The sequence below is a fragment of the Danio rerio genome, chromosome 13, assembly GCF_049306965.1.
Source record: "Danio rerio strain Tuebingen ecotype United States chromosome 13, GRCz12tu, whole genome shotgun sequence".
NCBI lineage: Eukaryota > Metazoa > Chordata > Actinopteri > Cypriniformes > Danionidae > Danio > Danio rerio.
In genome coordinates, this window is record NC_133188.1 from 582,501 (window position 1) to 609,156 (window position 26,656).

General features: G+C 38.6%; 1 protein-coding gene across 3 annotated transcripts in view; it reads left to right on the forward strand.

Moving 5' to 3' along the window:
- abcc2 (ATP-binding cassette, sub-family C (CFTR/MRP), member 2) overlaps positions 1-26,656 on the forward strand; it is a 35,839-nt gene that overhangs the window by 6,998 nt on the left and 2,185 nt on the right. Inside the window, exons 5-29 of one of the 3 annotated variants that reach the window (XR_012388510.1) lie at positions 532-651; positions 1,797-1,852; positions 2,194-2,422; positions 3,067-3,251; positions 5,414-5,591; positions 8,100-8,354; positions 9,762-9,827; positions 9,916-10,053; positions 10,459-10,605; positions 11,117-11,201; positions 12,006-12,072; positions 14,035-14,161; positions 15,993-16,169; positions 16,776-16,943; positions 18,694-18,877; positions 19,052-19,208; positions 20,739-20,838; positions 20,920-21,139; positions 22,620-22,774; positions 23,289-23,444; positions 23,785-23,984; positions 24,286-24,412; positions 24,493-24,874; positions 24,942-25,639; positions 26,146-26,304. Coding sequence is in view for 2 of the 3 variants with exons in the window: in NM_200589.2 (NP_956883.2) it covers positions 532-651; positions 1,797-1,852; positions 2,194-2,422; positions 3,067-3,251; positions 5,414-5,591; positions 8,100-8,354; positions 9,762-9,827; positions 9,916-10,053; positions 10,459-10,605; positions 11,117-11,201; positions 12,006-12,072; positions 14,035-14,161; positions 15,993-16,169; positions 16,776-16,943; positions 18,694-18,877; positions 19,052-19,208; positions 20,739-20,838; positions 20,920-21,139; positions 22,620-22,774; positions 23,289-23,444; positions 23,785-23,984; positions 24,286-24,412; positions 24,493-24,594; positions 25,496-25,639; positions 26,146-26,304 (3,702 nt within the window). In the remaining variant the exon portion in view is untranslated. 3 annotated transcript variants of the gene reach the window in all.

Below are 26,656 nucleotides of genomic sequence, written 5' to 3' on the forward strand. Positions count from 1 at the left end.
ATTTTTCTCCTGATATTAAAATAAACTGGTTAAAAATAAGTCCAAAGACATGCAATACAGGTGAATTGGGTAGGCTAAATTGTCTGTAGTGTATAAGTGTGTGTGAATGTGTGTGTGGATGTTTCCCAGAGATGGGTTGCGGCTAGAAGGGCATCCGCTGTGTAAAAACTTGCTGGATAAGTCTAGTCCAAATATCTACAAACTCTTAAATAAAAAAAAAAACATTTTCTAGGCAAGTTAAAATAATGTCTTGTTTTCAGAAATAATAAGTGAAAATGAAGTGAGTTTTACTTTCAAATAAATAAATTTTTTTTAAAGTATGTAGTATATAGTGATTAAAAATCGCAAGTATATAGTATAGAGTGAATAAAAATTACAGTATATAGTAATACTTAATATGATAGTAATATAAAAGTAATAATTTTTCCTTCAAAAGTAAATAAACAGTAAAATAATAATAAAATTCACAGTTTTTAATGCATGAAATGTGACTGTGAACTGCAGCTGGACTCATTAGTCTGTGTTTCGCAGGGGATCTCTGACGTGCCGCGCTTCTGCCTCTTCTACATCAGTTATGGGCTGCAGATCATCGCTCTGGTTCTATCCGCCATCGCTGACGTTTCACCTGAAGCCAAAAAAGTTGCAGAAACGGTACAGAAAACTGAATTTTTTTTCCTTTTCCCTTTTTATATCTGAAAGTTTACATTTGTAAAATGTAGAAAATGTTAAATGAATCATAAAAAAGGGATAGTTCACCTAAAACAACTCTATTTACTCGCCCTGTAAAATAAATCTTACTGCCTTAATTTATTTAGTTAAATCAAATGAAATGTTCTAGTCAACTCAACTTAAATCAGTTGAAACCTGATTAACTCACTAAAATGAGTTCATATTAAAATAAGTTAATATTGCCTTATCACTTGTTAGTGACACACAAGTACTTTCATTTTTTTTTGTTTCTTTGAACTTCTTTGAAGTTTTTTTGAAGCTCTGTTAAACACTAAAATAATGTTGTAATGATGTTTTGAAGAATGCTGGAAACCGGTAACCATTGACTTCCAAAACTAATTGACTAGACAGGTTTTTAGCATTCTTCGAAATATCTTCTTTAGTGTTCAACAGAGGAAATAAACACTTAAAGGTCTGAAACAAGTAAAGGGTGAGTAAATAATAATAATAATAATAACAAGTCCTCACAGTAATATAGCTCTTCTCTGGACACTTAAAGCGCTTTACACATTTTTGGGATGGAATCTCCTCATCCAGCAGCAGTGTGCAGCATCCACCTGGATGAGGTGACAGCAGCCATATTGCACCAGACCACATAGCAGCTGACTGATGGAGAGGAGACAGAGTGATGAAGCCACTTATGATATGGGGACGGTTAGGGGGCCATGATGGAGAGAGGCCGGTGGGCAGATTTAGCCAGGATGCCGGGGTTAACCCCCTACTCTTTTACCAAGGACATTCTGGGATTTATTAATGAGCACAGAGAGTCAGGAGCTCAGTTTAACATCTCATTTGAAAGACGGCGCTCACTGAGCAGTATAGAGTCCCCTTCACTACACTGGGGCATTAGGACTCACACAGACCACAGGCTGAGCACCCCCTGCTGGCCTCACTAACACTTCCAGTAGCAACCTAGGTTTCCCATGTGGTCTCCAATCCAGGGTGCAGCCCTGCTAAGCTTCAGTGGGCGACCAAAAAAATCTAAATGCTCATTTTTGGGTGAACTGTCCCTTTAATTATGTAATAAATGTGCATCAAATGAGTTTACTGAGTGTAAATCTGTGCAGAATCCTGAGGCTAAAGCCACGTTTCTCAGCAGAATCACCTTTAACTGGTTCAACAGGTGAGTTCATGTCTGTTACCATTGGAGTTTATTGTCTAATGTTTTACTCATTTGAATATGCTGATTACTTGATTCTGATTGGCTGATGAGCATTCTATGCACTGCAAATTGTCTAATTTCTAGTGCAAATATCTAAAACCTCTTAAATCAAGAAGTATTTCTAGTCAAGCACAAAATATAGTTTTATTTTCAGAAATAATGAGTCAAAATGAACTGAGCTTTACATTAAAACAAGCAAAATAATCTGACAATGATGTAAAAATGATCATCTCATGTCAAAAGGAAGAACCAGATTATTGTGCATGGAAACCCAGTCATTGAGTGTGTTTGTGCTCCTCCAGCATGGTGTGGAAGGGCTTTAAAAGGCCTCTGGTTCAGGAGGACATGTGGGATCTGAACAAAAACGACTCCACACACTTCATCTGTCAGACGTTCGAGGACGTGATGGCCAAGGAGCTGAAGAAAGCCCGCAACAACCTACAGAAGAAGAAAAGCAAGAAACGCAAGACCGTAGATGCTGAGGGTCAGAACGGACTGGCCAAAGGGGTCAGTCAGGACGTGCTGGTCATGGTGAGAGAAAACACACACAATAATGCTGTTCTCAGATAAACTGTTAAATTCATATCCGCTCAGATCAATGTTTAGTTGGCTAATAGTTTAGTTTTGTGGCCAGTTGTCATGTAATAAACAGCAAACTGCAAAAAAAGCTAGTTCATGATGTGTAAAAGTGTCAAAAGGTGGATTTCTCTGCTGAATCAGCTGTTGATCTGCTCAAATAAGCCTCATCTAGAGGACTTTGCCTTTCATATAAGACACTGTTGATACCAAATCATCAACTAGAAGAACAGTTATTATTTGCCGTTCCTAAAACTTGAAGAGGCCACAAGACTTTTATCAGATAGTGTAGAGTTTTTGCCTTATTTCTAGTCCAAATATTTTTAAAAAATCTTAAATCAAGAAGCTTTTTCTAGACAAGTATTAAATATTGTCTTGTTTTCAGAAATAGTAGATCAAAATGAAGTGAGTTTTCCTTAAAGCTGATCTATAAAAGCAGATTATTTTAATTGTTTAAAAAAAAAACACTTAATTTTTTACTCATTACTTCTAAAAAGCAAGACTATAGTTAATGCTTGTCTAGGAAATTGCTAGATATTTAAACTAGACACAAAAGCTAGAATATAAAGATGCGCTGGTAATATGTTCATGTGTTTTAGGAGACAGAAACTGAAAAAGAGAGCAAAAAGAAGAAGAAGAAGAAGCAGAAGGACTCAGATTCAGACTATCCTCAGTCGTGGCTGGTTACTACCATAGTAAAATCATTTAAAGGTGTACTTCTGGAGTCTGCGCTCTTTAAACTGCTCCAGGATCTGCTGTCCTTCGCAAGCCCACAGCTACTCAAGTAAGTTAGGGTTCTGCATGAATATAAGCATCTAAATATGAGAAATAAATCATGTGACACTAGAAAATATCTGTATTTTGTGTGTTTTGCGGTTGTGAATTGCATTATGGGATGTTGATCTCTGCTCCGTCCACTTCTGATGTTGAAAATTCAACTCTACAGTTTAACAAAGTGACTTTATTTGACATCTTAGTCATTTAAAGTAATAATATAATGTATAAGAAATGACATCTAGACTGTGAAAAACAGCAGAAAATGTGCTGCAGTTTATTACAAGGTGTTTGTAGCGTAATATACAACACCGACTCTGACAATAAAGCACTTCACACTATCACACGCTCAGAAAAGTCTCTTTTTTAACTTTTCAAGGTTAAAAGTTGTTGGAGGAAAGATCAAGATCCCATAATGCAAGTCAAACGCAGAAATAAATGGGGGAAAATAAAAACATCAATCACAAAATATGGAAAACTGCTAATTTACGGATATTTTTAGAGTGTAAATGATCTGATAAAGTGCAGTGAGATACTTATATATAGAAAATATATATGTTGTGCTATACCGCATGTCACTAAATCACCTAAATGCAGTGACGCACACCAACGAAATCATGTGTGTTTGTTTTCCTGGTGTTCAGGATTGGACTTTATCCCTTCAACTCTCCCATTGAGAAACAAATGGAATGGATAAATCAATATTTTTGTCTGTAACTGGACCCCATTACACATTAGAGCTTTTTTTTAAATATTATTTGACCCTTATTAGACATTTCTTTCTAGTATTATGTAAATGTGTTCAGAAAGAAACTATAATATGTCCAAACATGGCTACATTTTAAATTCATACAACATAATTACAAGTTAAAAGTCCTCCTGCATGTCACAAGTGGTCTAAACCTTAAGACTCATCTTTAATAATCAAAGGCAAGGCCAGTTAATTTCTAGAGCACATTTCATACACAGTGGCAATTCAAAGTGCTTTACATAAACAGGAATAAAAGAGACACGAATAAATCAAATAGAAACAATATAAGAACAGATGAAAACAGCGTGAAGACAGTTTTCCATATTCCAAAACACAGCTGTATCATATTTTCTCACTTTACTCTGGGACTTCCCCTAAGTAATTTAAATACTAATAATTCATAAAAAGCATTCCTGCTTACAAAGATAATTGGTTCCTGCTTTGTAATCTCTAACACCCCATTCACACGGGGCTTCAGCGTCAGCGCTTGACAGATTGCTTGTCTGAAGTTGGGGTTGACGCGATCGTCATAGCAGCGTCAGCCAATGAAATTCAGTCAGCAATTGGCTACTGTCTGAGCTGGTTTATTTGCATACAGCGGTCTGATTGGCCCAACTTCTGTAGTGAGCAACGCCTCTGAAGCACCGCCGACAGATCCACAATGGAGTTCAGCAACGCCTGACGTCACCCATTCAAAGTGAATGGGAAGCGCTGAAGCTGATGTCCCGTGTGAATGGGCCGTTATTACACGGCTCTCTGGAATATTTGATTCTGATTGAATTATCTGATAGAATTACTGATAACAACTGATTAAACCAATAACACAGGTTTATCTGGGTAATACCAATCATCCTGACCATTAGCGAGAATATATATATACTAGGAAACACTCACACACACTCATTCACACACACACACACACACTCATACACTACGGCCAGTGTAGTTGATCAGTTCCCCTATAGCGCATGTGTTTGTACTGTGGGGGAAACCGGAGGAAACCCACGCCAACAGGGGGAGAACATGCAAACTCCACACAGAAACACCAACTGACCCAGCCGAGACTTGAACCAGCGACCTTCTTGCTGTGAAGCCATAGTGCTAACCACTGAGCCACTGTGTTGCCCTACACCCCTTTATGAAAATGAAGATAATTATCAATTTCTCAGTGAATAACGTCAAGTTGTCATGACAAAGACAAAAACAGGTTGTGATTTATTTGTTTATGTCAAGTTGTCATAACAAACAACGTCATCTCGAGTGAATGACACTTAATAACAGTGGTTATAATCATGCATAAAGTCTCATTCACATAAAGGTTTCATGACGTCCCGTCAAGTAAAGTGTTCCTGAGTAATGCATCAGGATCTGCTTTGTTTTACCCTGTTAGTACTCTCAGAAAATAATGTGTTCTGTCACAGGTTAATGATCGCCTTCACTCAGAATAAAGACAGCTATGCGTGGACCGGTTACCTGTATGCGGTGCTGCTGGTGCTGGTGGCGTTCGTGCAGTCGGTGGTTCTACAGCAGTATTTCCAGCGATGCTTCATACTGGGAATGAAAGTTCGCACAGCTATCATGGCAGCTGTCTATAAGAAGGTAAACTGTAGCATCGGTTTATAATCCAGTTTAATGATGTCTGCGTTAGGGCTGTTTGATTGCATGACTGTTTTTTAGATACACAATTTTCAGACGGCGCTCTAGGCTAGTTTATAACAGCAGACGGCGCTCTAGGCTAGTTTATAACAGCAGTTGGCGCTCTAGGCTAGTTTATAACAGCAGATGGCGCTCAAGGCTAGTTTATAACAGCAGACGGCGCTCTAGGCTAGTTTATAACAGCAGACAGCGCTCTAGGCTAGTTCATAACAGCAGATGGCGCTCTAGGCTTGTTTATAAAAGCAGACGGCGCTCTAGGCTAATTTATAACAGCAGACGGCGCTCTAGGCTAGTTTATAACAGCAGATGGCGCTCTAGGCTAGTTTATAACAGCAGATGGCGCTCTAGGCTGGTTTATAACAGCAGATGGCGCTCTAGGCTAGTTTATAACAGCAGATGGCGCTCTAGGCTAGTTTATAACAGCAGACGGCGCTCTAGTTTGGTTTATAACAGCAGATGGCGCTCTAGGCTAGTTTATAACAGCAGATGGTGCTCTAGGCTAGTTTATAACAGCAGATGGCACTCTAGGCTGGTTTATAACAGCAGACGCGCTCTAGGCTAGTTTATAACAGCAGATGGTGCTCTAGGCTAGTTTATAACAGCAGATGGCACTCTAGGCTGGTTTATAACAGCAGACGCGCTCTAGGCTAGTTTATAACAGCAGATGGTGCTCTAGGCTAGTTTATAACAGCAGATGGCGCTCTAGGCTAGTTTATAACAGCAGATGGTGCTCTAGGCTAGTTTATAACAGCAGATGGCGCTCTAGGCTAGTTTATAACAGCAGACGGCTCTCTAGGCTAGTTTATAACAGCAGATGGTTAGTTTATAACAGCAGATGGCGCTCTAGGCTAGTTTATAACAGCAGATGGTGCTCTAGGTTAGTTTATAACAGCAGATGGCGCTCTAGGCTAGTTTATAACAGCAGATGGTTAGTTTATAACACCAGATGGAGCTCTAGGCTAGTTTATAACAGCAGATGGAGCTCTAGGCTAGTTTATAACAGCAGATGGTGCTCTAGGTTAGTTTATAACAGCAGATGGCGCTCTAGGCTAGTTTATAACAGCAGGTGGTTAGTTTATAACAGCAGATGGCGCTCTAGGCTAGTTTATAACAGCAGATGGTGCTCTAGGTTAGTTTATAACAGCAGATGGCGCTCTAGGCTAGTTTATAACAGCAGATGGTTAGTTTATAACAGCAGATGGTGCTCTAGGCTAGTTTATAACAGCAGATGGTGCTCTAGGTTAGTTTATAACAGCAGATGGCGCTCTAGGCTAGTTTATAACAGCAGATGGTGCTCTAGGCTAGTTTATAACAGCAGATGGTGCTCTAGGCTAGTTTATAACAGCAGATGGTTAGTTTATAACAGCAGATGGCGCTCTAGGCTAGTTTATAACAGCAGATGGTGCTCTAGGTTAGTTTATAACAGCAGATGGCGCTCTAGGCTAGTTTATAACAGCAGATGGTTAGTTTATAACAGCAGATGGTGCTCTAGGTTAGTTTATAACAGCAGATGGCGCTCTAGGCTAGTTTATAACAGCAGATGGTGCTCTAGGCTAGTTTATAACAGCAGATGGTGCTCTAGGCTAGTTTATAACAGCAGATGGTTAGTTTATAACAGCAGATGGCGCTCTAGGCTAGTTTATAACAGCAGATGGTGCTCTAGGTTAGTTTATAACAGCAGATGGCGCTCTAGGCTAGTTTATAACAGCAGATGGTTAGTTTATAACAGCAGATGGTGCTCTAGGCTAGTTTATAACAGCAGATGGTGCTCTAGGTTAGTTTATAACAGCAGATGGCGCTCTAGGCTAGTTTATAACAGCAGATGGTGCTCTAGGCTAGTTTATAACAGCAGATGGTTAGTTTATAACAGCAGATGGTGCTCCAGGCTAGTTTATAACAGCAGATGGCGCTCTAGGCTAGTTTATAACAGCAGATGGTTAGTTTATAACACCAGATGGCGCTCTAGGCTAGTTTATAACAGCAGATGGTGCTCTAGGTTAGTTTATAACAGCAGATGGCGCTCTAGGCTAGTTTATAACAGCAGATGGTGCTCTAGGTTAGTTTATAACAGCAGATGGTGCTCTAGGCTATTTTACAACAGTAGACGGAGCTCTAGGCTAGTTTTTAACAGCAGACAGCGCTCTAGGCTAGTTTTTAACAGCAGACGGCGCTCTAGGCTAATTGTAATGCATACAGCACCATCTATTGGTAAAAACTAATCTCTGAGTCAATTCAAGAGAGAACCACATTGCAATTAGAAAATCTTAAAATCAGCGCACAATCATTTATTAATTCACAATCCATTGATTTTTCACCTCAGCCCTAGTCTGCGTTCGCTCTGACAGTTCAGACATTGAGCTCGTGTTTGTGAATTCTCCTCATCCTCATCCTTGGGTTTGTTTCAGTTGTTGGTTGTGTCTAATGTTCTCCTCCTCCTCGTCTGTGTTTCAGGCGTTAGTTGTGTCCAATGACTCCCGGAAGGAGTCGACAGCTGGAGAGATTGTGAACCTGATGTCCGCAGACGCTCAGAGATTCAACGACGTCACCAACTTCATCCACCTGCTGTGGTCGTGTCCGCTTCAGATCGCGCTCTCCATCGCCTTCCTCTGGATCGAGCTCGGACCGTCCGTTTTATCCGGTCTGCTGGTGATGGTGCTGATGGTGCCCATTAATGGATGGCTGGCCACCAAATCCAGACAATTCCAGGTGATGCACATTCATCATGAAACACTGACTGACTACTGCTGCTGTCAAAATGATTATACCCTGATTCCTTACTCATGTTGGATGTTGTTTTTCTGCAACTGAGGTGGAATACAGGTAAGTTTAGGTTGTGGACAGATTAAGTGGTATGAGTAGGGTGTAATTGTTGGTTATGGTAAGGGACTAGTTTAGTTGTATTTGTGGGTTTAAGGTTGGGGTCACATTTAGTGGTATGGGTAGGGTTTAATGGTTGGTTGGGGTTAGGGACTGGTTTAGTGGTATGGGTAGGGTTTTATGGTTGGTTGAGGTTAGGGACTGGTTTAGTGGTATGGGTAGGGTTTAATGGTTGGTTGAGGTTAGGGACTGGTTTAGTGGTATGAGTAAGGTTTAATGGTTGGTTGAGGTTAGGGACTGGTTTAGTGGTATGGGTAGGGTTTAATGGTTGGTTGGGGTTAGGGACTGGTTTAGTGGTATGGGTAGGGTTTAATGGTTGGTTGAGGTTAGGGACTGGTTTAGTGGTATGGGTAGGGTTTAATGGTTGGTTGGGGTTAGGGACTGGTTTAGTGATATGAGTAAGGTTTAATGGTTGGTTGAGGTTAGGGACTGGTTTAGTGGTATGGGTAGGGTTTAATGGTTGGTTGAGGTTAGGGACTGGTTTAGTGGTATGGGTAGGGTTTAATGGTTGGTAAAGATTGGGAACAGGTTTAATGGTATGGGTAGATTTAATGTCTGGGACAGGTTTAATAAATGGTATTGGTAGGGGTAGGGTTGGGGTTAGGGACCTATGCATTTGTGAGGATAAGGACTTGTCTGATGGTGTGGTTAGGTTTAAGGTTTGGTTAAGGGGTTAGGGAGAGGTTCAATGATATGGGTATGTTTAATGGTTGGTTAAGATTGGGGACAGGTTTAATGGCTGGTTAGGTTCATCAACTGGTTTAATAAATTGGTTAGGGTTTAACCTTTAGTTAACGTAAGGGACAGAATTAGTTGTATGGGTAGGTTAGATACTAAGGTATTGGTTAAGTCTTGTTTAATTATATGGTTACGTTTAAGCGATGGTTAAGAGTTGTGGACAAGTTAAGCGGTATGGGTAGGTTTAAGGGTTAGTAAAGTTTAGAGACATGTTTATGGTACGTGCAGATTTAAGTGTTAGTTGAGGATTTGGTTTAGGTGTACTGGCAGGTTTAATGGTTGGTTAAGGTTAGGGACTGGTTTAATAGTATGATTAGTGTTGGTTAATGTAATGGACAGGTGTAGTGGAATGGGTAGGTTAGGGACTGAGGTATTGGTTATGGGTTAAGAATTGTTTTAATGGTATGATTAGATTTAAGTGTTGATTAAGGTGTCCGTGTGTTCATGTGTGTCCATGTGATGATTATTATTCAGTAACACCAACATGTTTCCTTTCAGATGCAAAACATGAAATTTAAAGACTCTCGCATGAAAATAGTGAACGACCTGCTGAATGGAATTAAAGTAAGTGTGTTTAAACCCTCCTCTATTAGTGTTCTTCATCTTCAGTTCAGTCAGATGAACTGGTGCTTGTGTTTTGATGATGTTGTAGATCCTGAAGTATTACGCCTGGGAAACATCCTTCGAGGCTCAGGTTCAGGAGATTCGGGAAAAAGAGCTGAAGGTGATGAGGAAATTCGCCTACCTGTCCTCCGTCTCCACGTTCATCTTCTCATGCGCTCCAGCTCTCGTGAGTATAATGATGTCTTACAGCATTAAAGGACTTTATATTGTAAGACACCCGTGTGTTATGGCTAGTGTTGGGGGTAATTAGTTATAAAGTAACTCATTTCTGTAAATAAATTGCAGTGCTATTAAAAAGTCAGGGATTGCTTTTCATTTACAGGTAAATTAATTACAGTTGCTTACAATCTTTTTTTGCTTCTTTAAAGAAAAAATTGCTTAGATTCGACTCATTATTTCTGAAATGAAGACACTATTTTGTGCTCGTCTTGAAAATGCTTCTTGATTTAGGAGTTTTTAGATATTTGGACTAGAAACAGGATGAAAACTCTAAATCAGAAGAGCAGTGTATATTGAGAGAAGTGTGATCTGTAGTGTTGTTGAAGTGTGTTATTGTTGGTTTGGTCTGCAGGTTTCTCTGGCCACCTTCGCTGTGTTTGTGTCTGTGAGTCCTGATAATATTCTGGATGCAGAGAAAGCTTTCACCTCCATCTCTCTCTTCAATATCCTGCGATTCCCACTGGCCATGCTCCCACAGCTCATCTCCATCATGGTCCAGGTACAAGATATTAATTAGACTTCATATTTACATGACAAAATATCTGTAAATTAGCAGCTTTCAGTATTTTGTGATTCATGTTTTAATTTTTCCTTGTTTATTTTCTGTTCTTTCCTCCAACAACGTTTAACCTTAAAAAGTTTTGTTCATTGTCATTTTAATAGTGTAAAGTGCTGTATTGTATGGGTTGGTGTTGTATATTATGCCTCAAAAACTTTATAATAATTTGCCTAATTACTCTAACTTTACCCTAATTACCCTAGTGAAGTCTTTACATGTCACTGTAAGCTGAACACTAGTGTCTTGAAGAACATCTAGTCTAATATTATGTGCTGTCATCATGGCAGAGAGAAAAGAAATCAGTTATTAGAGATGAGTTATTAACACTGTTGTGATTAAACGTATTTAAAAAGTAGTTGGGAAGTATTTGGGAAAAAATGTCAGTTTCACATAATTTTGTCTTTATTGAAAATAATACAGATGATGTTGTGTTTTTTCTTTGTGCATTCAGACGTCTGTATCTAAGAAGAGACTGGAGAAGTTTCTGAGCGGTGATGATCTGGACACAACGACAGTCACACATGACAGCAGCATCAGTAAACATCATGCTATATTATATCATTATATCATTTATAATTGTTTCAGAAAAGCTCAATTCAAGAGGTCAGTCACTCTTTTGAGAAACCACATGTGTTTGGATAGTAACTTGTCGTTAAACAGTGCAAAAAAAAAAAGCTTTTTTTATTGAAAGTTTTTGTCTTGTTTCTAGTCCAAATATCTACAAACTCTTAAATCAAGAAGCATTTTCTAGACATGAAGATAATATAGTGTTGCTTTCAGAAATAACGGAGAGGAGTGTGGATGCAGACCTGCTGCAGTGCAATCTGAGCTGCATCAAATGCTTTTTAATGCGCTCACATAACCCCACCCCTAACCCCACCCCTCACAGTGACATCACTCGCTCCATTGAATGCAGTGTCTGACCTTGCATCGCAGAGGCATGCAATCTCAGCTTGCATCATAAAGGCTGCATCCAGAATAAATGAAATAATGAGTCAAAATGAAGAGAGTTTTACAGTAAAACAAGCGAAATAATCTGCTAAAGGGGGAAGAGAAATAAACTTGTTCTTCCTTTTGATTTAATGTTATTTTTCTTATTCCATTGTCAGGTTATTTAGCTTGGCTGGAATAAAACTCTCTTCAGTTTGACTCATTATCGCTGATAACAAGACTAGATTTTTGTGCATGTCTTGAAAATGCTTCTTGATTTAGGAGTTTGTAGATATTTGGACTAGAAACAGGATGAAAACTTTGAATAAGCAAAGCATTTTTGCAGTTTAGCCAAATGTTTTAATTTTCTCATTTTGTATTATTTAATTTATCATTATTTTTCCTTTAAGCCGCCGCAGTGAGCATGACCAACGGCACATACGCCTGGGAAAGAGACACAGAGCCAGTGCTCAAACAGTGAGTTTCACCACGTTTCAATACAAAAGTACATTTGATTTGAATCGTGTATTTACTGAGTGCAACAGATTTAATTGCAGGTAACACTTTACAATAAGGTTCATTAGTTAATGCATTTAACATAACTAATCATGAACAACACATGTACAGCATTTATTAATCATAATTGAACATTTACTAATGCATTATTAACATCTAAGTCCATGCTTTTTAACATTAGTTAATGCACCGTGAGTTAATAGGAACTCGCAATGAACTACTGTATTTTCATTAACGTTAACTAACAGGAACAAACACTGTAGTAAATGTGTTGTCCATTATTTGTTCATGTTAGTAAATGCATTAACTAACATTAACTAATGAACCTTATTGTGAGTGTGACCAAATTGCACAACAATGCATTTTAAAATGCAGCTGATTTATTTTGAGACGTTAAATTGCTTATTTTTTGCTCACAAAATGATCATTATTTTGTTAAATGATATTGTGGTTTACTGTCGAATGCTTGATTCAGATGTGGTGTGCTGTTATATTCAGATAAACGCACAGCTGGTGTTCAGCACATTACAGTTCTATATATAACAAATGTATAATTTACAGTTATTAGGGACGGCACGGTGGCTCAGTGGTTAGTACTGTGTCCTCACAGCAAGAAGGTTGCTGGTTCAAGTCTTGGTTGGGTCATTTGATGTTTCTGTGTGGAGTTTGCATGTTCTCCCCATGTTGGCGTGGGTTTCCTCCAGGTGCTCCGGCACGGTCCAAACACATGCGCTATAGGGGAATTGGCCATAGTGTATGAGTGTGTGTGTGTGTGTGAATGAGTGTGCATGGGTGTTTCCAAGTACTGGGTTGCAGCTGGAAGGGCATCCGCTGTGTAAAACATATGTTGGAATAGTTGGTGGTTCATTCAGCTGTGGCAACCCCTGATTAATAAAGTATTAAGCTGAAGGAGAATGAATGAATGAATGAATGAGTGTGTGATTCAGGAGGCGGAGACAAAAATAGGTATAATGAGAGTCTTTAAGTTAATATTTGCAATATAAAATGTCCCTAATACACATATAATATGCTTTTTCCAATGATATTCTAAGAGTGTGTGAGTTGTGCAAGTAAAGCAGATAGTACTTTTGGATTCAGCACCTCAACATGAGTAATAAAGAACATTACTTTAAGTGATAAATGCAATGTAGTATGACGGATACACTGCTAAATAGAACCATATAAAGCAAATATCAGACATAGATGTATAATTTAAGAAGATACATACTAGAAACAAGTCTATCTACAGGGCAGTGTGATAATTCAACTTGAAATGATGTCATGATTACGTTTTTTTTCCTGGCAGCACGGTTGCTCAGTGGTTAGCACTGTGGCCTCACTGCAAGAAAGTCACTGGTTTGAGTCTCAGCTGGGTCAGATGGGTTTTCTGTGTGGAGTTTGCATGTTCTCCCCGTGTTGGCGTGGGTTTCCTCTGGGTGCTCCTCCAATCCAAACACATGCGCTATAGGGGAACTGATCAACTAAACTGGCCGTAGTGTATGAGTGTGTGTGTGTGTGTGTGTGTGTGTGAATGAGTGTGTATGGGTGTTTCCCAGTGATGGGTTGCAGCTGGAAGGGCATCCACTGTGTAAAACATATGCTGGAATAGTTGGTGGTTCATTCCACTGTGGCGACCCCTGATAAATAAAGGAACTGAACCAAAGGAAACTGAATGAATGAAGTTTTTTCCTTAAAATAAACTAAATAAACTGCTAATGTGGTAAGCAAAATTGTTGTTTTAAGGAAACAATCCCTTAAATTTGACTCATTATTTCTGAAAACAACAGAATATTGTGTGCTTGTCTAGAAAATGCTTCTTCATTCAGGACAATTTTGATATTTGGGCTAGAATTGAGACAATACTAAAGTCAGAAATGCATTTTTGCAGTGATCATTAGCTGTGAGTGTGTTTGTTCTGTTCAGGGTTTCTCTGGACATTAAACCGGGTCGTCTGGTGGCCGTGGTCGGAGCAGTGGGTTCTGGGAAGACGTCACTTGTTTCAGCTCTGCTGGGAGAATTGCACAGCATCAAGGGAAACATTAACATCAACGTGAGCAAACAGACTTTATCATGAACACACACTGATAGAAACACACACAGGGACTCATTATGAGTTATAAACGTTATCTAATCAGATTCCAAGAATGCAGTACTGGTAATTCATTTATGCTGCATTGTAAAATATTGATAATTGGATTACGGCCAGTTTGGAGATCAACAAAACACTGTTGTCAGATATCAGTCTGCTAATTCTGGATTTATATGACTGCTGCGGTTTATATTCGGTGGCAAAGTTACTGTGAAGCAGATCAAGAAAATAAAGTGCTACTGATGAACAGTTGTTTACAATTTGATGGTTTTTGTATATGAATTATTTAGATTTATTTTGTATATATTTATTATATACCGTTGAATTCAGAATTATGAGCCCCGCTCATTTATTATTTCCCCAATTTCTGTTTAACACTGTTTAACACATTTCTAATCATAACAGTGTTAATAACTCATCTCTAATAACTGATGTGTTTCCTCTTCTCCATGATGACAGCACATAATATTAGACTAGATATTCTTCAAGACACTAGTGTTCAGCTTACAGTGACATGTAAAGGCTTCACTAGGGTAATTAGGGTAAAGTTAGGGTAATTAGGCAAGTCATTGTATAACAGTGCTTTGTTCTGTAGACTATCGAAAAAAATAAAGCTTAAAGGGGCGAATAATATTGAGCTTAAAATGACTTTAAAACAATTCAAAACTGCTTTTATTCTAGCCAAAATAAAACAAATCAGACTTTCTCCAGAAGAACAAATATTAGACTGTGAACAACTCCTGAATCTGTTCAACATCATTTGGGAAACATTTAAAGAAGAAAAAAAAAATCAAAGGGGGCAAATAATTCTGACTTCAACTGTATATATATATATATATATATGCTTTTTTAAATTGTAAAAACTGCTGTGACCAATGTTATTAGCCACCTTAAGATTTTTAACCCAATTGTCTTCAGAACAAACCACTGTTGACTTGCATAACTAGCCTTATGAAGCTGTAGTGAAGCCTTTAAATGTCCCTTTAAGCTGAATACTAGTGTCTTGAAAATCTATGAATGTACTGTCAATATGACAAAGACTAAATAAATTAGTAATTAAAATTATTGTTTAAACGTGTTTAAAACTTTTAATCTGGGAAATAAATAGTAACAAGAATTAAAATTTCACATGAGGGTAAATAAAAACATGGATCTATTTTAATGCACTTGATCATTAAATTAGCAAAAGCAGTCAAATATGTAAATACGTCTATTACAATGACAAAAGAAGTGTTCAGAATATATCATTTACCTATATACAGTCATAATCATTGTGAATTTGTTTCTCTTTATCAAATATTTCCCAAATGATGTTGAACAGATTCAGGAGTTGTTCACAGTCTAATATTTGTTCTTCTGGAGAAAGTCTTATTTGTTTTATTTGGGCTAGAATAAAAGCAGTTTTTAATAGTTTTAAAGTCATGTTAAGCTCAATATTATTGACCCCTTCAGCAATATTAGTGTTGGATTGTCTCCAGAACAAACCACTGTTATACAATGACTTGCCTAATTACCCTAACTTTACCCTAATTACCCTAGTGAAGCCTTTACATGCCACTATACGCTGAACACTAGTGTCTTGAAGAATATCTAGTCTAATATTATGTGCTGTCATCATGGAGAAGAGGAAATAAATCCGTTATTAGAGATGAGTTATTAAAGCTATTATGATTAGAAATGTGTTAAAATTATTTGTAAAATAATTAAAATTCAACAGGAGGACTAATAATTCTGTCTTCAACTGTATATATCTGATATAAACAAATATATGTCTGTGTGTGTTTTCTCTCAGGGCTCGGTGGCGTATGTGCCTCAGCAGGCCTGGATCCAGAACGCCACATTAAAGGACAATATTTTATTCGGTTCTTCAGTGGATGAGGAGCGATATCAGTCTGTGATTAAAGCCTGCGCTCTCGGGCCAGACCTGGACCTGTTGCCGGGACGAGACCAGACCGAGATTGGAGAAAAGGTGAAAGTTGACCCTCATACAGTCGCCTTCCTTCAACAATGCAACACACTCCTCAATGCATTGCTTTCTGTGTTATGTAGGACAGAGGCAAATAGCGAAGTAGCATTGTGTACCGTTGTTAACGTCAGCTCAAACCAAGCATGACAATGATGTTTAGTTTATCTCTGTCTTTATTAATGCACGTTGGTCAGAGAGTTTCAGGATCAAATATAAAGATTCAGAGAGACTGATCAGTTGTTCCAACTCATGAGCAGAAATCAAAACTAGTTCACATGTTCTTCCTCTCTGAACTGAACTGTACAATACATGTCTGTTTTTGCATCAAAGATAATGATCGTTTTAAACATAACAGCAACAGTCAGACTTTATAATGAGGTTTGGTAACACAATATAATAACTGCTGTGTTAAATTCGTTATCCATTACTGTTATTAAACTACATGTCTGTTGAATGCTTGATTCTGATTGGCTGATGAGCATTTCTAAGGTGTGCAGCTACAGTAGACAATAAAAGCATTATCTTTATAGTTATCATGCTCGGTGTGAACAGCGCTTTATTTATATGAGCAGCTTTAGGAAAGACTGTGCTTCATTATCTGTGTTATAGGGCATTAATCTGAGCGGTGGGCAGAAGCAGCGGGTGAGCCTGGCGCGGGCCGTCTACAGCTCTGCAGATGTGTATTTGCTGGATGATCCTCTGTCCGCCGTAGACTCACATGTGGGAAAACATCTGTTTGAGAAAGTGATCGGGCCCAATGGACTGCTCAGAGACAAGGTAGCACATTATAAACTATAACAAACTCACTCACAATTTATAAAAGAGAGCATTTATTCAGAACCCCCAGCCAGCCTTCTCTATCTGCCTTACAAAACATCTTGCTGCTGTACTTACAAACATATTTGCACATTATTCCTGCATGAAGAACAACTATAGTGATTCATAGTGAATACTGTAGTGTATTTGAACCATAATACATGAATGAACTTGTTGTGGTGATTCTACAGTTGCTATGGTAACACAACAACTACAATAATAGATGTGTTGTGGTGAGTCTACAGTCGCTATGATAACACAACTATAGTAATTGATCTGCTGTGGGGATTCTACAGTTGCTATGGTAACACAACAACTATAGTAATTGATTTGTTGTGGTGATTCTACAGTTGCTATGGTAACACAACAACTATAGTAATTGATTTGTTGTGGTGATTCTACAGTTGCTATGGTAACACAACAACTACATTAATTGTCCTGCTGCGTTGATTCTACAGTTGCTATGGTAACACAACACCTACAATAATAGATGTGTTGTGGTGATTCTACAATTGCTATAGTAACACAACAACTATAGTAACTTATGTGTTGTTATGATTCTACTGTTGCTATGGTAACAAAACTATAGTAATTAATCTGCTGTGGTGATTCCACAGTTGCTATGGTAACACGACAACTACAGTAATTGATGTGTTGTGGTGATTCTACAGTTGCTATGGTAACACAACACCTACAATAATAGATGTGTTGTGGTGATTCTACAGTTGCTATGGTAACACAACAACTACAATAATAGATGTGTTGTGGTGATTCTGAAATTGCTATAGTAACACAACAACTATAGTAACTTATGTGTTGTTATGATTCTACTGTTGCTATGGTAACAAAACTATAGTAATTAATCTGCTGTGGTGATTCCACAGTTGCTATGGTAACACGACAACTACAGTAATTGATGTGTTGTGGTGATTCTACAGTTGCTATGGTAACACAACAACTACAGTAATTGATCTGTTGTGGTGATTCTACAGTTGTTATGGTAACACAACAACTATAGTAATTGTTGTGTTGTTATGATTCTACTGTTGCTATGGTAACAAAACTATAGTAATTAATCTGCTGTGGCGATTATACAGTTGCTATGGTAACACAACAGCTACATTAATTATCGTGCTTTGGTGATTCTACAGTTGTTATGGTAACACAACAACTGTTTGAAGAAATAATAAGTCACAATGGGGTAAGCAACATAATTTTATTCCAAAGCAAAACTAGTTTACTTTACTCACCCCAATTTTTAGATTTTTGGATTAAAAACAAGACAAAGCTAGTAAGAAAAGTAAAATAAAGAACTGTTTAGTTATTATTACTGTATAATTTTACATTACTTTGAAGGTTGAATTTGGGGTTGGGGTTGGGGTAAGGGTTCGGCTGCAGCTGTATCCCTTCTAGCAACAACCAATGTTTCTATAGGGAATTAATGCAGGATCCATATATAACCCAATCTCGGCTTTCCTTTAGACTCTTCATTAGTTCTTTATACAGTAATGAATGGTTGAGTTATTTGTTTACTTAATCATCTGTGATATTAATTAACAATACATGCATATTAAAAGCATGTGTTGTAATTCTGACCAGCTTCTGGAGTGTAAACTGATCTCTGCAGCACACTGTATTCCAGCATTCCTCTTCAGTGGTAATGTTATATTGAGTCAAATATTTTGCTCTCCTATTCTCTCCGTCTCTGCAGACTCGCATCTTGGTAACTCATGGAATCAGCTTCTTGCCGTATGTAGATGAGATTGTAGTGTTGGTGCATGGCGTCGTGTCTGAGATCGGATCATACGAAAGTCTTCGAGCCAGTAAAGGAGCTTTCTCTGAGTTTCTGGAGACGTACGGCAAAGACGAGAGCAACAAAGACAATGACAAAAAAGGTGTGCATCTTCCACCTGAGCTTCAAATATTGTCCTCCTGATGTTTAAAATGTAAATCTGAAGTTGAAGACTGTGTGCTTCAGCTGCTGACATGTGGAAGAAATGCATTAGACAAGAAACCCTAATCTGATGGCTTCTACAGTGTGTAATGAGTGTGCTCTCTTGATGAAACAGCAGCAGCAGCTCAGACACCAGTGTATGAAGAGATTGAGACGCTGCCGGAGGGCTTGGAGACGCAGGCTGATGGATCTCCAGAAGACATTGTTTCCAGTACATTAAAGAGAGAAAACAGTCTGCGCCACAGCCAGCGGCACTCCAAGAGGAACGGAAGGTATGAACAGTTAGATATTTCTGTCTTGTTTCTAGTCCAAATATCTAAATAAGAAAAGCATTTTTACAGTGTATATAACTATTAGCATCCACAGCAACTAACAACATATTTAACAATACCAATAGTAGTGCCTACACCTATAGATAGTTACTATACTGTAGCAATAACTGTATTAGCATCAACATCAATAGATGCTAACTACCATAACAGTATAAGTGTCTACACCAGCAGATGTAACTACAACTATATTAGCGCCCACACCAGCAGATGCTAACTATAATGATAACTATATCAACGTCCACCCCCACAGTTAACTATAACAATAACTATATTTGTGTCCACACCAGCAAATGTTAACTATAACAATAACTATATTAGCATCCGCATCAACAAACGATAACTATAACAATAACTATATTAGCGTCCACATATACAGATGTTAACTTGAATGATAACTATATTAGTGTCCACATCAACAGATGCTAACAATAACCATAATGTTATTAGCATCCACACCAATTGATGCTAACTATAACGATAACTATATTAGCGTTCATATCAACAGATGCTAACTATAACGATAACTATATTAGTGTCTACACCAACAAATGATAACTATAACAATATTAGTGTCCACATCAACAAACGATAACTATAACAATAACTATATTAGCGTCCATATCAACAGATGCTAATTATGACGATAACTATATTAGCGTCCATTCCAACAAACGATAACTATAACAAAAACTATATTAGCGTCTACACCAACAAACGATAACTATAACAATAACTATATTAGCGTCCATATCAACCGATGGTAACTATAACTATATTAGCGTCCATATCAACAGATGGTAACTATAACGATAACTATATTGGCGTCCATTCCAACAAACGATAATTATAACAATAACTATATTAGCGTCCATATCAACAGATGGTAACTATAACGATAACTATATTAGCATCCATATCAACAGATGGTAACTATAACGATAACTATATTGGCGTCCATTCCAACAAACGATAATTATAACAATAACTATATTAGCGTCCATATCAACAGATGGTAACTATAACGATAACTATATTAGCGTCCATATCAACAGATGGTAACTATAACGATAACTATATTAGCGTCCATTCCAACAAACGATAACTATAGCAATAACTATATTAGCATCTACATCAACAAACGATAACTATAACAATAACTATATTAACGTCCACAACAACAAACCATAACTATATTAGTGATCACACCAATTAACGATAACTTTATCAGTGCACACACTAATAAATGACAACTATAACGTTAACTATATTAGCGTTCACATCAAGAGATGCTAACTATAACGATAACTGTATTAGCGTCTACACCAAAAGATGCTAACTGTAACGATAACTACATTAGCATCCACATCAATAGATGCTTACTATAATGATAACTATGTTAACATCCACACCAACCAGTGTGGTTTTATTCACAAATGTACCTCTATGTGTGTGTTTATGTTTTATCTTCAGTGTGAAGGTCAGAAAAAACAGCTCTCTTCGCGCTCAGAAAGATCCGGAGGATAAGAAGGGTCAGCGCCTGATTGAGAAAGAGATGATGGAGACTGGAAGGGTACCTGAACACTTTTTCAGTTCTCTATCTTTTGTTTTCCACTTTTCCTCGCTAATGTTGTGTATTTATTTTGTGCTCCAGGTGAAGTTTTCAGTGTATCTGCAGTACCTGAGCGCCATGGGCTGGTGGTACGTGGGCTTCAGCTTCGTCTTTTACTTCATCCAGAACGTGGCTGTGATCGGACAGAACCTGTGGCTCAGCGACTGGACCGACGATTCTATAGAGTATTTCAACCAAACCTACCCCAACCACATCAGAGACACCAGGATAGGGGTTTTTGGAGCCCTTGGATTAGCACAAGGTATACGCTGGAGAGAAACTAGGTCGCTCATTAGTTTTTTTTTGTGTTTCTAAAAGCTGTGCTAACTACAGGCTAGTTTTAACAGTACATGGTGATCTAGGCTAGCTTTTACAGCAGACGGTGCTCTAGGCAAGTTTTTAACAGCAGATGGCGTTATAGGCTAACAGTAGATGGCGCTTTAGGTCAGTTCAATCATAACAGTCAATAGTGCTCTAGGTTAATTTTTTACAGCTGATGGCACTCTAGGCTAACAGTAGATGGCGCTCTAGGCTAGTTTATAACAGCAGATGGCGCTCTAGGCTAGGTTATAACAGTAGATGGTGCTCTAGGCTAGTTTATAACAGTAGACGGCGCTCTAGGCTAGTTTATAACAGCAGATGGGGCTCTAGGCTAGTTTATAACAGCAGATGGCGCTCTAGGCTAGTTTATAACAGTAGACGGCGCTCTAGGCTAGTTTATAACAGCAGATGGCGCTCTAGGCTAGTTTATGACAGTAGACGCCGCTCTAGGCTGGTTTATAACAGCAGATGGCGCTCTAGGCTAGTTTATAACAGTAGACGGAGCTCTAGGCTAGTTTATTACAGCAGATGGGGCTCTAGGCTATTTTATAACAGTAGACGGCGCTCTAGCCTAGTTTATAACAGCAGATGGCGCTCTAGGCTAGTTTATAACAGCAGATGGCGCTCTAGGCTAGTTTATAACATCAGATGGCGCTCTAGGCTAGTTTATGACAGTAAATGGTGCTCTAGGCTAGTTTATAACAGTAGACGGCGCTCTAGGATAGTTTATAACAGCAGATGGCGCTTTAGGCTAGTTTATGACAGTAGATGGTGCTCTAGGCTAGTTTATGACAGTAGATGGTGCTCTAGGCTAGTTTATAACAGTAAATGGTGCTCTAGGCTAGTTTATAACAGTAGATGGCGCTCTAGGCTAGTTTATAAAAGTAGACGGCGCTCTAGGCTAGTTTATAACAGCAGATGGCGCTTTAGGCTAGTTTATGACAGTAGATGGTGCTCTAGGCTAGTTTATGACAGTAGGTGGTGCTCTAGGCTTGTTTATAAAAGTAGACGGCGCTCTAGGCTAGTTTATGACAGTAGATGGTGCTCTAGGCTAGTTTATGACAGTAGATGGTGCTCTAGGCTAGTTTATGACAGTAGGTGGTGCTCTAGGCTTGTTTTTAACAGCAGATGGTGCTCTAAGCTAACAGTAGATGGTGGTACAGGCTAGTTCATACCAGAACATACCAGAAGATGGTGCTGTAGGCGAGTGTTTATTACCAGATACTGCTCTAGACTAACAGTAGATGGTGGTCTAGGCTAGTTTTCAACAATATATGGCTGTCTAGGCTAGTTTTTGCCAGCAGACGGACGGCGCTCTTGGCTAGTGTTTATCTTATTGGTAACTCTATTAAAAATTATTATCAATTTCCACCATGTTGGCTGATCAGATGTGATTGTGTGTCTTTCTCTCTGTCTGTCAGGTTTTCTGGTGTTTTTCGGGACTATACTCCTCGCTGATGGGTCCATCTCTGCATCCAGGACTCTACACACAAGCCTGCTGACTAACATTCTTAAAGTCCCCATGATGTTCTTCGACACCACACCTTCAGGACGAATTGTCAATCGATTTGCCAAGGTATTGATTTGAGCGGTGGCGAAAGTTTTTGAGAAATCGTTTCTGAGATTTTTAAAATGCATCGATTTTCTCTTTTAAATGGATTTTCTGCTAGTTTATAACAACAGATGGCGCTCTAGGCTAGATTATAACAACAGATGGCGCTCTAGGCTAGTTTATAACAACAGATGGTGCTCTAGGCTAGTTTATAACAACAGATGGTGCTCTAGGCTAGTTTATAACAACAGATGGTGCTCTAGGCTAGTTTATAACAACAGATGGTGCTCTAGGCTAGTTTATAACAACAGATGGTGCTCTAGTCTAGTTTATAACAGCAGATGGCGCTCTAGGCTGGTTTATAACAGCAGATGGCGCTCTAGGCTAGTTTATAACAGCAGATGGCGCTCTAGGCTAGTTTATAACAGCAGATGGCTTAGAATAGCTTTTAACAACAAACATTGCTCTAGGATAGTTTATAACTAGTTTATAAGTAAATATTTAAAACTTCCTAAACTGAAATGTGTCTTGAATGCAGGATATATTCACTGTGGACGAGATGATCCCGATGTCCTTCAGGTCCTGGATCCTCTGTCTTCTTGGAGTTCTGGGAACTCTTTTCGTCATCTGTCTGGCTACTCCAATCTTCACTGCGGTTGTTGTACCGATGGCTGTTGTCTACTACTTTGTGCAGGTAACACAGATACCAGTATTGACGAAAACTGTTATATCAGTGGTGGACAGTGAATATATATTTCATTAAAACAAGCTAAATAGTTTGCTAATGGAGTCAGAAATGTAGTATTATTTCAAAGTGAAAACTAGATTATTTTGCTTAGCCCGTTGTCAGTTTATTCTGCTTGTTTTAAGGGAAAACTAATTTTGCCTCATTATTTCTAAACACAAGATTATACATTTAACCTGTCCAGAACATGCTTCTTGGTTTAAGATTTTTTTAGATATTTAGACTAGAAACATGATAAAACCTCAATGAGAAATGGTTTGAAATCAAATAAATTCTTCTTGTGTTGTAGAGGTTTTACGTGGCCACGTCTCGGCAGCTCAGACGACTGGACTCGGTGTCTCGATCTCCCATATACTCACACTTTGGAGAAACCGTATCCGGCCTGTCCGTGATAAGGGCGTATGGACACCAGGACCGCTTCCTAAAGCACAACGAGCACACCATCGACCAGAACCTGAAGAGTGTTTATCCATGGATTGTTTCCAATAGGTCAGAATTAGTACTGCAATCATTAAAGATAACCTATTATGCAAAAACCCACTGTTATAAGGGGTATAAGTGTGTGAATATCTCCAGCCTCTAATGCTCATTATTTCCTTTTTAAAATTGTATTTATCTCCAGTTTTAGAGTATCCTCTAATCTTCCCTCAGCATGTTTGACGGTCCGCTGTAAAAGTGCATTTCCCTCTGTTGTAGAGTTTGCAGTGTGGCTGTGCACTTGAATTTTTCACTTTCACTTTGCTTTTCTCTGTCAGAATAGCTGAATCTGGAGTGTGTTTGTTGTTTGCAGGTGGTTGGCCATGCGTTTGGAGTCTCTGGGGAATCTGGTGGTGTTTTTCGCAGCTCTGTTTGCTGTCATCTCCCGAGACTCTCTGAACAGCGGACTGGTCGGACTGTCCATCTCATACGCTTTAAATGTAAATGCTTAAATCTGATGTATTTATGACAGTCAGCTGAAAGATCTTCCTATTAAGTAGCATATCTGTGTCTTTATTAGGTGACGCAGACGCTGAACTGGCTGGTGAGAATGACGTCTGAACTGGAGACCAACATCGTAGCTGTGGAAAGAGTGAGAGAGTATGCCGAGATCCAAAATGAGGTGCAGTTTTACATTCATTCATTTTCCTTCAGCATATTCTCTTATTCATCAGGGATCACCACAGTGAAATGAACCGCCAACTATTCCAGCATATGTTTTATGCAGCGGATGACCTTCCAGCTGCAATACAGTGCTGGGAAACACCCAAACACACTCATTCACACCCACACTCATACACTACAGCCAGTGTAGTTGATCAGTTCCCCTATAGCGCATGTGTTTGGACTGTGGGGGAAACCGGAGCACCCGGAGGAAACCCACGCCAACATGGGGAGAACATGCAAACTCCACACAGAAACACCAACTGACCCAGCCGGGACTCAAACCAGCAACCTTCTTACTGTGAGGCCACAGTGCTAACCACTGAGCCACCCTCTTATTTATTTATTTACTTTTTAATTAATTCAGTATAATGTAGTTAATTATTCTCTTCATGTTCAGACATCTTTCAGGTCTTTGTCTTTAAACTGATGTATATTTATTATTCTGAAGGTGAGCAGTTAAGTTAATCCACTGGAAAACTGGTTTGTTTTGGTAATTTTCAATCCAAGTCTGCTCGTCTGCTTCTGGAACAGCAGTCCTTCTCTGATCATGTCAGTTTGACTATGATTGGATGAAATATCCTAAGCCACACCCCTTAAACCATTAGTTTGCTGTAAGTGAAAGATAAGAGGTGGAGCTCAAAAATAAAACCCCGCCTCCTACTCAATATTCAGCTTCGCTTGGAAATGCATGACATCAGTGATGGGAAGTTTGAATCATGTTACTCATTCTGATATAAAAGTGTGCAGCACTTATAAACACATTCAATAAAAATCTCTGACATTCACAAAAACGTGTACAGGTAACTGGATAAAGTGTTGGTCGGGTGATTGTAGTGTGTGTGTGTTTGTGTCTGCAGGCTCCGTGGGTCACCAGTGTTCGTCCTCCTGATGATTGGCCCTCTGCTGGAAACATCCGCTTTGAAGACTACAAAGTTCGCTACCGTCCAGAACTGGAGCTCGTCCTCCACGGGGTCACCTGTGACATTCAGAGCACAGAGAAGGTCAGGAGAATCTAGTCCTTGTGTGCTGTTCAGATTGACTTCTCTTTGGTCTAGAAAATGCTTCTTGATTTCAGAATTTGTAGATATTTTGACTAGAAATGAGACAAAAACTCTTAAGTATTGAAAACCTTTTCTGCAGTGTAGTTCTGTATCTGTTTCTATCCTAGTTGTATTTACCGTATTTCACAGTGAAAATGCAGGGTTAATTAAACATCGCTCATTTTTGTTGGTACACTGTTAACAGTGTTTGCATCTGACACAGTATTTAACTGTAATTTGAACGGTATGTTACCATATTTTAAAGTTGCATTGTGAAAGTTACTGTATGTTTCACAATAAAGATATACAATACTGTATGTATATATATATATATATATATAGAACAAGATACATGGTGCTGTAAATGTAAATACTGTATTTTTGCTGTAATTGATTTACAGTGAGTTGCTGTATAGATTCTACATGAAATTGTTAACAGTGTATTTATTTTATTAAACTGAACCCAGATTGGCATCGTGGGTCGCACTGGAGCAGGTAAATCCAGCCTGACCAACTGCTTGTTCCGCATCGTTGAAGCTGCGGACGGTCGAATCCTCATCGATGATATCGACATTGCCACGCTGGGACTCCACGATCTGCGCAGTCGACTGACCATCATTCCTCAGGTGCAGCAACATTAATAACACAGCAGATAATAAAGGTTTGAGGAGAGATTTTCTTTTGTATAGGGTTTACCAATCTGGGTTTATATTCACAAAACATTTGTCATGACCATTAAAGTCCTTGTCAAATGAAGCCAAGATTATAGAATGTTAGTATCAGGATGTTAGTTTTAAGCATATCTATAATCCAGTGTCTCCAAAACTGACAAAACTCACATTACAAAGATATAAACCTGATATAAACATCTAAAGCTTGCAGTTTGTCTCTACTTCTGGATTACATTTAGATTACCATTATAGTAATGTAATCTGACTACTTTTGGATTACATTTAGATTGCCATAATAGTAACATAC